Source organism: Perna viridis, chromosome 1 (genome assembly GCF_037379345.1).
Source record: "Perna viridis isolate PV_CMFRI_1.1 ecotype Kerala chromosome 1, ASM3737934v1, whole genome shotgun sequence".
NCBI lineage: Eukaryota > Metazoa > Mollusca > Bivalvia > Mytilida > Mytilidae > Perna > Perna viridis.
In genome coordinates, this window is record NC_142445.1 from 9560238 (window position 1) to 9572650 (window position 12413).

Sequence of the window (12413 nt, forward strand, 5' to 3'; positions counted from 1 at the left end):
ATCTACTTGTGCTTGTTTTAATATTAACCCTACCCTACTCTAATGTTTTGCAATGTCTTCCTTAAAGATGTGCGACAAATAATTACTCCTTGTCTGACTACTTTCAGACTGTTCAGACTGCACCCCTACTGGGTTGTTATCCACCTCTCGACCATCAGATCTAGGCAGAGCTGAGCTCTCCTTATTCTGACAGTTACTACCTTGGGGAAAAAAGCTGAAAAAGTCTATCAAACTTATCATTGAAACTATTTTCCATGTTACGAAGTTTTTTGTCTACCTCAGCCTGAATAGTTTATGTTTTCGATGGTTTAGAAGAACACTTCCTCTTACTTGGGACCTTTTCTGTGTGAGAACAAGAAGATATATCACTCACAATCCTAGCTGTTGGCATGTTGGAAAATGGCTGATTTTCTGAAGGTGAGTCGTGACAATCCGATTCAACATCCATACTGCTTGTAAATGTTAGTACAAGAAAAGAAACTTGAACTATAACACTTTGAAACGCAAGATTTCCAAAGCTATGATAAATTTACGATGAGTCCGTTCTCTTGAACGCAAAAAATTAAAACAAAATTTTAATTACGATGAGAACACGTGTTTGAACGAATGTAACGATCAATATTCTATTGTAAAAATAAAATGTTCTTAATTTAAACTTCAGAAATATATTTAACATAATTATTATAAAATCCATCTGATCCAGGTGTTTTATTGTTTTTCAATACAACACCTGCTTTATTTTACCCTATAGATTGTTTCTTCATCACCAGTTAAAATGCTATATTGTGTTTGATATAAATCTTTTTTTTAAATCATTCAAATTACAACCAGTTTAAGAATCTTTATATTGATATAAGTTTTCATAAAATAATTTCGCTTCTTCAAATATTTCAAACTGATCTGTTATAACTTGACCATCATCTTTTTCTACTTTTTGAGTAATTTTACTTACTAAATTTTTTGATTCCAGTCCACAAAAATATATTGAAGGCTTTTCACCCTCTTCCACTCATCGTACTACTGTTGACCTTATTAGTTTTCCTTTCATCTTTTCTTTATGTAGATTTTCAAGTTCATGCTTCATACTTTCTAATTCATCAATAGAATGTTCATCTATTCCTGCTTCTAACTGCATAATTCTATTTTTCAAGTCATGCTCTTTTTTCTCCGATTCCCTTTTTTAAAACTACAGTTGGATATGGTTTTGCCACAAATTTCCATCAGTATTAAAGTTTCAAGAAATAGCTGCATATTTATCCAAAAGTGAATATCCTCATTATTCATAGTATCAAGCCCCGTGCAGGTCCGGGTGTTAAAAGAATAGGCCTGCAGCAGCGCTAAGCTTGTCGTAAAAGGCGACTAAATAGTGCTCAGAAACCTAGCCGGGGGCTAGGCGCTCTGCCCACAGAGCAACTGAGATGTGTGCCCCAGGTGGTGGAATGGGGTACCCCTGGCGTGTTACATGCTGGGGTTGTCAGGCTATAATACGGAAAACCTGACCGCAAACCATAGTGGTGCACCATATTTGGAGATATGTCACGTTCCTCGCACGTTAAAGAACCCTGCTGTGGTATTTTCCCGAAGTAGAAACCTCTGCTCTCCGCCACAGGAGGCTAAATTGCCCGAACTTACCCATCCCTCCGTTTTTCTAGTGGCAATCAAAAGTTGTCGACCCTATTATCCTTGTGTCCCATCCTTTTTTTTTCTTCATTTCATGTTCATTGTCTGAATATAGCTGAAATATTGCTGCTCGGACGTTAAACCCCAACAAACAAACAAACAAACATAGTATCAATGTTGTCAAAGTTGTAAATAAGAGCAGCATACCATTTTCTAATATCTGAAATTTTGTTTTTGACACTTTTCATATATTCTGAATCATACAATAAAGAATTATTGAATTTCCATAACCTCTTGCCACGAACAAATGGATACCACTCTAAATCTAGAACTATCATAGAATGGTCAGACTTATAGCTAGGTTCAACAGAACAGTTTTTCAAATAAATTAATGTATTCTCTGAGAGAAGAAAGAAGTTTAGTCTAGCCTGTTTGAAAGGTGTTATTTTCGCCAAGTGTACCTTCGTAGACTTGGAAAAAATTCCCTAAAAGGATCAAATAGATCTCTTTCTTCTATTTACTCGAGAACCCTATTTCTAGCATTAGGATTGTTAATATGTAAATAATTATGATAATCTAAATAAGGGTTGAGAACAAGATTAAAATCACCACAAGTAACAAAATTTTCATTACCAAAGTCATCTATTACAGAAAAAATCATATCATAAAAATCAGGGGAGTCTGTATTTGGCCCATATATACATACAAGAGTCATTTTTGTTTTTGAACAACAACATCTAGGATTAAATAGTTCCCACTTACATCTCTCTTTTCCTTTAAAACACTAAATTCAAAATTATTGTTGAAAAAAACTGCTACTCCTCTGGAGTTCGTATTCAGTGAGGAAAAGTAGCATTCTTATCCCCACATAGATTGAACATTACTCTCGATTTCAGATGAAAAGTGTGTGTCTTGAAGACAATAAATATTACCGTGTTTTGATTTCAACATGTTAAAAACATCTATTCTCTTTGCAGTGTCTCTCAATCCCTGACAGTGGACTGACGTAATTTTTAAAGAACCCATATTAGATATTTCATTCTAACAAAAACATGCAATATGATTAATTTTGTCATAAAATGAAAGAAGCATTGACACAAATAATTTATATAAGTGTAATAAATTCTAAGCCAATAAACATACACAACATATGTACATATACAAAACAGGACAATTTTTTTTCACTCATATACTCTGTATAAAAAAATGGGAGACAAGACATTAAAACTATTTTGAAGGGATTCAATCTGGCAGTGATACATGTATATCATTTCGTTACATGTATAATTTAAATTTTCAGTTTTCGTGAAATTTTCATATATTACTGTTGAATTCTTATATGTATATTTATACTTTTTTCGTAAAATAAGTATGAATAATTTTTATATATGAAGTTTATATATCAAATTGTATCAAACAGAAAGGAAAAAAATAAATTACACTGTCAAAAAATGCTTAAATGTGTAAATTGAGGACTAATTGTACATACAGAAGTTTATTTTATCTCCTTTGACGTAATGTCAATTGAATGCCATCAAACATTCCAAACTTCAACTGAAGCCCATCTTCTGTTCTACCATAAATTCCACAATTATAGTACCAAACTGATTCAAACCATTCAGTTTCATCAAGTTTTTTAATAAGTTCCAAATTCTTCCTAGTGACATCATCAACAAATCTTACATTGTTTGTTAAGTTCTTTTTTCCCTATTCGCACTTCTTTTAGCATCACTGTTAAAAAAGTTTTACTATAACAGGTTTTGGTCCTGGTTTTTTCTGATGGTATATGATATATTGCCACTACATCTTTGTCCTGAAGCTCCACATTTAAATCCTTCTCGACAGTTTATATAAAGTCAGCTCTCAAATTCTGTTTTTTCTTTCTAGGAAAATTCATCACTTTAAAGTTGTTTTTTCTCAAATATTGTTCATGAAAATTGCTGGTAATAATTGCATAAGCTTAGAATTCTCATGCAATTCGTGTTTGGTCTTATTGCTGGAATTTTTTAGTTGTTCAACTTGTCTCTTCAAGTCATCGTTCTCTACAGCCAAAGCACCTATTTGCTCTTGCATTTCAGTTTTCATCTGAGTTCCTTTTGCATGCAGTTTCTTATCCATAGATGACTCAAATTGTTGGAGAAGTTTCCTCACAATTGCTGTCATAATTATCTCCATATCATTGGTTGTAACAAGATCTTTTGTAGCTCTATTAAGGTCCTCTCTCTTTGTTAAACTCTGAAGATTTAACTTTATTTCGTCAATATCCTTTTGTAGGTTAATCATTCCTGTTAAGTCCATACTTTGATCTGATTCACTTGACGATTCAGAATGGTTTCGCTTCTGTGATTTTGCCTGAGGTTTATTACTACAACTAACACCACTGTTAGAGTCTTTCTTAATGTTTGAACAGTGTTTTCCTGTTTTGGTCTCTGTGTAGTTTTATTTCCACTTTGTGAAGAATTTTTTCTTGGGGTATGCTGCATAGAACAGATATGGGGATTTTTGATAAACAGGATAAAAATAAGTTGTTTGTATACACTTTATAGTTTCATTATTAGGTGAGAGACCTCCATTAATGAATAAAAAGATATTAGTACATATTGACTATTTATTTTAGCATTCTGCTGATTCAAATTGTCATTCATTTTGATGTTGCAGCACCACTTAGGATCTTTCTGTTTTTATCAGGAGCATATCCCACCCAGGCCCACAGACATTCAGTTTTCCATTTTACTTGAAATTATCCAGGTTTTCGCCAGCCATTTCGCTTTTCTTGTTTACTTTGAACAATCAAGACAATTGGCACTGTATATAACGGAAACACATCTGGAAATTCAGAGATTGACCTACTGAATACTGTGGGACTGCAGGGCCCACATGCAGCATTTTTTATGCACCATACATAAAATATCTGTGCCATTGGCACAAAGGCACAGTTTTAAATGAACATTGTTATTAGTATAAAAAATCTTTTCCTTTGAAACTACTTCACTATTTTTAATATTTTGTTTTTAGAAACGACTGGACAGAATCAAATGAAAATAAGTATTTTTTTTATTATACAACAAACATGGCCTCTTTTTCAAAATAAGAAAGTTGCTTATTGAGCCAGTTTGGCGATCAAGTCTAGTTTATTTTTGGAAAATTTTTTTTTATTGGATTCCATATTGTATCTACTGTTGTCCCAACTTGTTCAGGGTTTGATGATTGTGGTTATATCAGGATGTGCTCTGTGAACCTCTAAACTCTTCTCATCTGAAAATACTTTACCATTTAGAACCACACCATGTATGAATATTCTTTAGGATATACTTCATAGAACTGATGTTCGAATTTTTAATCGGTCCAGAAACATAGCCAAGTTACTAAAAATAGAACGTGGGGGTCAGATAGAAGTTTTTCACATATATCTCCAAGACTGTTAGGTTTAGCCAAATTTTTTTCAATTACTGAAATGATTCTTATGATAACGCTTACTAAAGTCTGCATTGGATCTAGGATGTCGGTCAACTCCTTGTTTGTTTTTGCCCTTGAAATGGAATTTTTAGTCATTATCTTTAGGCAAGTGCCAATTTTGGAAAAAGGCCTCCCGTGGATTGAAAGAAAAGCCCTCATACCATAATATTTGACTGTTCCCGTCAGACAGATATTTTTAGATATCTGTCAGAATGTCATGTTTGTCAAAGGCATGTTTGGATATGTATGACTATAGAAAGGACTTTGTCCACCCATCTGGTTGTCTGTTTATGTTATCTTTTAAGAGTCTTATTTCAAGTGTTTAAGTTATTTTACTACCAGTACTTCCATTCTGGCCAAAATATTATCCTCTGTCATATACTGGTATCTAATCAATATCAAAATGCAGAGCTATATCAAGCTTGAATTTTGTGTCCATATTTGTCACATCTATTCAGGGTTTGATTTCTTGGGGGATGATACCTAGCTGTACTCTTCGAAGCAGTTTATAAATATTTGCTCTGTTTGTGCATGAAACTTTGTTGCTGTTCTGTTAGCCGAACTGTTTAAACTTCTGGTGATGTTTTGGTGAAAATTCTTTTAAGAATGCTCAGTGATACTATAAATTTGAATGATGGAGGAAATTTAACATTGCAGATATCATTCTATGTATTTTCATAATTTAGATGCAATCAAACCAATGTTTCATTTGGAAGTAGGTGCACTGCTATAGAAATAGTTATCATAAGATTTAGATTCATTATTACAAGCAGTTACTATTTTCATTTGTTGTTTTGTCTTAAATGTTGGCTTCTGATCAATTTTTGACATCATGTCTTCATGGCACAAACAAAATCTTTTTCGTGTCTTGAAGACATTTTGATTCCTGGGATGTCTTCAAGACATGTGCCTTGAGACATCTCAAGACACGAAGGAATCGAAACCAGGTCTCAAGACGTTTCACTTATGTCTCAAGATGTCTCATGACACTGAGGTCTATTGCTATGTCCCCAAAAGTTAACATGAAAAGTGACCAATGATTTTGACAGGTAATTGGTTACTGAAAATCTCAATTGATTGTTGAGACTTTTGTCAATTATCCAAAATCCACTATCATTAAGTACTTTCTTTTTCAAAGGAGAACAACTGTTCTGAGATTACAGACGCAGGAAATGGATTTTGTAACACAAAATTATTTGAGTCAATTGAAGGAAAGCTATCTATCCATAGCACAGATGTTGTTTTTAGTACTGAGAATTCAGCTGATGGAAAAATATCTAAGCTTGGTGTTTCAAAGTTTGCTACATATGCTGTCATGTATTTAGGAACAACGGAAGGAAGCATTAAAAAGGTAAAACTTTATTTCTGCTGTTGGTTAATGTATGTTAGGATAAACAAAATTTGCCATAATTTTCAGTATTATTGTTGTAAGTATTAATTAGGGCAACTTAAACAAGTTGTGTGATATTGTGGTTATCATAAAAAATTAATGATCACAATAACTTTATACCTTAACAATTTTTCAAAACTCTTCTCCTCTGACACTACTTGACCAATTGGAACCAAACTTGGTATGAATGTTCCCTCGGGTATCTTGCATAAACTGATTTGTGAACTTTTGATCCATCAAAAACATGGCTGTCGTTACTAAATATAGAACATAGGGGTCAAAACAGTATTTTTTTGCATATATCTCCAAAACCCTTAGGTTTAGCCACATTCTGACTGTGTTAAAGTGTTCAGCATGATGAGATCTATCTGTGGTGAAATATTTGTTTTAATCTGTGAAGCCACGTGGAATAAATGCCCTTTTATGGTGTTTTTTTTTTCGTATTTTTAAGGCAATCACTTTCAAAAATCTTCTCCTCTGAAACCACTCCACCAATCAGAACCTAACTTGGTATGAATGTTTCTTAGTGTGGTTTTCATTGAACTGTTGTGATTTTTTTTATCTGTTGAAAAACATGGCCGTCGTTAGTAAAAATAAAACATAGGGGTCAGACAGATATTTTTTCCAAGTATCTCCAATACTGATAGGTCCAATTGAATTCTATCCATTCTGAAGTGATGTTTGCTTTTACAGTTTTCAGCCAATATCTTGAAAACTATGATAGACAGAAAGAAACTTTCAATTGCTGAAATGAGCCTTATAATAAGGCCTACAAAAGTGTGCTGAGAAACAAGTTTTTGGACAACTCCTTGTTTAAATTGGCCTTGAACGGGAAAAATTATGTTTGAAGCAGTTTTCAGCCAATATTTTGAAAATTATAATAGATAGGATGAAACTTTCAACTAATGAAATGATCCTTATGACAAGTCCTACTAAAGTCTTTCAGAGTCAAAATTGTTGGACAACTCCTTGTTAGAGTTATTGCCCTTGTAGTGCAAAACTTTAACCATGATTGATTGTTGATTGATTTTTGGGGTTTAACATCCGAGCAGCAATATTTCAGCTGTATTCAGACAATGAACATGAAATGATGATAAATTGAATAAAAAGGGATGGGACACAAGGATAATAGGGTCAAAAATTTTTTTATTGCCACTAGAGAAAGGGAGGGATGGGTAAGGTTGGGCAATTTAGCCTCCTGTGGCAGAGCACAAAGGTTCCCACTCCTATCGAATACCACAGCAGGGTTCTTTAACGTGCAAGGAACGTGGCATCTTTCCCAACACGTTGCACCACTATGGTTTGCGGTCAGGTTTTCCGTATTATAACCTGACAATCCCAGCATGCAACACACCAGGGGTATCCCATTCCACCACCTGGGGCACACAACCCAGTTGCTCTGTGGGCAGAGCACCTAGTCCCCGGCTAGGTTCCTGAGCACTATTTAGTCGCCTTTTATGACAAGCTTAGTGCTGCTGCAGGCCTATTCTTTGGACACACGGACCCGCAGGGGGCCAAAAATTTAACCAGGTGAGCGATTCAGGCTCCAGGGAGCCTCTTGTTTCAACATCTTTTTGCTTTGTTAAAGTTATTACTGTAATAAAGAAATCTTCTCTGAAAGTTCTTGACAGAATTTGATAAAAATTGATATGATTGTTCCTTTGGTATGAGTGCTAAGAATTTTTGTTCCAGAAAAACATGGTCACTTTTTCAAAAATATAATGTTGCTTATCCAGCGAGGTAGGCTATTCAGGCTTTTTAAAGTCTTAAGTTTAATTTGTTTCTTGTAAAATTCCACACCTGCATTTTTTCAATCAGTATTTGAATATTTCTCACTTTTTTTGAGTAACAAGGTGTCGTAGGGACCGATAATGTAATTTTTTGAAAGTCTTTTCATCTCATGATGATTATTTTTGTAAATTGTCTCTCTTTAAAAGGTATAATAGCAAATTTTCTCTATCATCAACTGTTTTTGAGATAATGGGGTACAAGGTGACCCATGAAAGCATCTATGAGAGCAGAAATTTTCATTTAGTTGAATTTCAAAATATTGTATAATTTGTATCCAAATTAGTTGTTGTGTCCATAATCAACTGTATTTCCCTTTGTTTATAAGTGTGCCAAAAACTAATATTGGGTCCACATTTGCCCTAAGTGAACATAGTTAACTAGCTGTGGTTGTATCATGATGCACTTGGCGAAGGTTTTTACTGCTATACTGAAATTTTGTGTTGACTTTTCGTATGGACAAGATTCACTCATTGTAAATAAAACCTGCCTGTTTCATCTCTGCGATAAAGCATTTCTTTTTCTCTATGAAGTTTATCTTGATATCAGAATCACTTTAAGTGATGCATTCATTTAGATCTACAAACTAATCATCATACATCAAACATTCTACAAACTGACCTTCAAAAAATATTTTAATGCAGATATTGATACATAAAATACCAGATTATTTAAAAGTATATCTATTAAAAAAGCTATGTACTCTTTACACACTATTTAAAAGCAGTTTTTGGCATGACATGGGTTGTGTCCTTATTGTATGATCATGACTTATGGTGTACCATGGTTCTCAGTTCCGGCATGGGAAGAATTGGGATTGATTTTTACACATGTGGGGGGCATAACTTTTTTTTAGGTTTAAACTTGTCTGGAGCTGGCGTGTCAGCTACTGCTAGTAGTCATTAGTTTGTACATCTGTGTGATTTATTTTCAGTTTCTTTATTTCCATACTAGAATAAATCAAAATACATGTAGTTGAAATACCTAGTTTTAATTTTAGGAAGGTGTTATAACCAGTCTAATTTGGGAGCTTAAGGCAGTGTAGCGTATCCTTACAGCTGATTTTAATCAGATTGGTGTTATAACTGTCTTAATAACCATCTCTATACTGTTTATTTTTCATATATATGATTTTGATATTTGCTTTATTTAACCAAAATTACCAAAAAAACAGGTACAAACCTAGGTAGTGTAGGTGTCAAAACTTAAAAACATTGTAAGTGAAGTGTGATAAAGCTATCTTCTATACTCTTGAAGTATAATACATTAACAATGTATATGACATTAAATGAATGCTTTGTCTCAAATGCTGTGGAAGTACTTCTATTCATGGGTACCAATTTTTGTGGTTTAGTGGAAAATATCAGTTCCTAGATTCTTGAATTTGTGGATTTGACAACTTCATACAAATGAAAGATTAATTTCCTTTTCGTTGGGATCTAAATTTTGTGGTTTAATGAACCAGTGAAATACCATGAAAATTGGTACCACAAGAACAATGATCCTTTCACAGTAGTTTAACAATCTTTGACATAATTTTGCATTTAGCCTGGATCAATTTTTTGCATCTTGTAATTCAACACAGAATTATAATATTATCACACCACAACTGTACCACAGTTTATCACAAATGAAATATATGGGGTTGTGATGTCACAACAACAAGTTTATTTTTAACATAAGCCAACAAAGGTATCCATAACATAAGTATTTTTTACAACAATTTATTCCTTAATAAAAATTTTCCTTTAACCTTGGTTGTTATTGATAAGGAAACAAGGCTGTTTTAATTTGAGGACAGTAATATATGTATTGAATTCAAATACATCCCCGTGCAGGTCCAGGTTTTAAAAGAATAGGTCTGCAGCATCGCTAATCTTGTCGTAAAAGGCGCCTAAATAGTGCTCAGAACCTTAGACGGGGGGTAGGACGCTCTGCCCACAGAACAACTGGGATGTGTGCCCCAGGTGGTGGAATGGGGTACCCCTGGCGTGTTACATGCTGGGGTTGTCAGGCTATAATACGGAAAACCTGACCGCAAACCATAGTGGTGCAGCGTTTTTTTAGGGAAAGATGCCACGTTCCTTGCACGTTAAAGAACCCTACTGTGGTATTCTCCCGGAGTTAGGAACCATAGGGCTCCGCCACAGGAGGCTAAATTGCCGACCCTACCCACCTCTCCCTATTTCCAGTGGCAATCAAAATTTGTCGACCCCATTGCCCTTGTGTCCCATCCCTTTTTCATTTCATCATCATTTCATGTTCATTTTATCATCAATTTCATGTTCATCATCTGAATATAGCTGAAATATTGCTGCTCGGACGTTAAACCCCAACAAACAAACAAACAAACAATTCAAATACATGTTTTCAAAATTGCATATTTCAAAAACCACATTTAGTTGTATGCATTAGTGATACCTTTAAGTACATTGCTCTTACACATTTTAAACAGCTATTTACATACTCAAAAGATTTGTAATTTTGAAGGGAGATGAAGTAAACATTGAACACTTTATTATTGGGAATAAGTGTTTAATTTAATTTGATTTGTGAAAATTCTTCTGATTGATTCCTTTTTTTAAAAAAGTTGGTACTGTTACAACTTTCATTGATCTACAATCAGCAATTTAGTACAATCCTTGATTTAACTCACAAAGTTCGAATAAATGTCCTTAGGATGCTTTTTAGTAAGTGAACTGGGCAGAGTTTATATGAATATTTTACGAGAAAATAGCATACTGATAACAACAACTTTATGTGCATGGTACTTATATCTGGTAATTTTACTTGCTTATGGTCTCAAACATTGTAAGGCTGTCATATTAGAATCAATTATTACTATTTAACCTTACACATAGGTTCTTCTGACTGTTGGTAATAAAGCTGGTAAACCAATTGATGGCAGTATAGGAATCCAGAACACATTTCCTGTTCTTGATATTCAAGTTCATGGCCAAGATATTTTTGTGATGACAGAAAATATGGTATGTACAGTAGTAACACATGAGGTGCTGAGTTCTACTTTTCCCATAGTCCAGTCAATCTAGCAAAATTTTACCCTTAATATTAATAAATAGCAACAGAAGATATTTGAGTTTTAATCTATAGGATTATGACCAAAATAAACACATAAAAAAGTCTAATAAAATCTAATGAGTGGACACCTCAAAATTTAAAATGGAAATTGACATTATAAAGGGGAGATAACTCTGTAAAAATGGCTTAATAAACAATGTAATTTTATAGAAATTCATAATAATGTCATATCTGATGAATAAAGAGAAGCAATAGTAGACATTTAAGCATTAATTAGAAGACGATCTACAACTTATGAAGAGATTTCATATCATATCCAAAAAACAACATATTTTGAAACTAAATAATGAACAATATGCCCAATTTTCTAGTTAATGAAGTTTAAGAATTCCAGTTGTGATGAAAATGATGAAGTTAATATTTGTGGTTGAAGGGTTCTTTTGACAAAGGCAAAACTGTTGATAAATAGTTTGCAGATGTAAACAATACCAATTTCCCACCCAAAAATTTGAAAATGACGGAAGTGCCAGAAAATAAGAATTTTCTGTAATTAAACATTACCAAAAAAATTCAATGTATCCATCATAACCAAATGTCTTACATATCTTGGGCAGCATAGTATGTGTGATAGTCATAAAGAAAAAAGTTCTACATAAGTATTATGCTTAACATGAAATGAATAAAAATAGAACATAATCTTGACAGAAAATATGTTATTTTTACAGAGTTGTCTCTCCTTTCCAATGTAAACTTCTCTCGAGGTTTTGAAATAATTATTTAAAGTTTTCTGCAACATAGATTTTTATTTCCACATGCCAAAGGATTTTTATTTTCGTAAAATGTAACGCAAATTAGTGATAGTCACACTTAGTCATTTAACTCTGAAATAGGGCTATATGGCTTGTCCGGCTATCTCCTTGTACATTTTTTGAACTACATCTAAAATATTTCACAGGTTATTTCTACACATAATGAAGGTGTGCATGGCCAAAGGATTTTGATTTTCATGAAATATTATGGAACAGGATGATAGTTAGACTTTGTAATTTTTGTCAGAAATATATCCCAAGCAACAAAGTTAGGGATTTATTATGGGGGACATTAACATTTTTTATGTGTC

General features: G+C 33.4%; 1 protein-coding gene across 6 annotated transcripts in view; it reads left to right on the forward strand.

Moving 5' to 3' along the window:
- LOC148627148 (plexin-A4-like) overlaps window positions 1-12413 on the forward strand; it is a 219591-nt gene that overhangs the window by 62235 nt on the left and 144943 nt on the right. For all 6 annotated transcript variants that reach the window (XM_088568591.1, XM_088568599.1, XM_088568559.1 and 3 more), the window contains 2 exons: window positions 6215-6427; window positions 11116-11241. In XM_088568591.1, the coding sequence (XP_088424717.1) occupies window positions 6215-6427; window positions 11116-11241 (339 nt within the window). The remainder of the gene's footprint in view (window positions 1-6214; window positions 6428-11115; window positions 11242-12413) is intronic.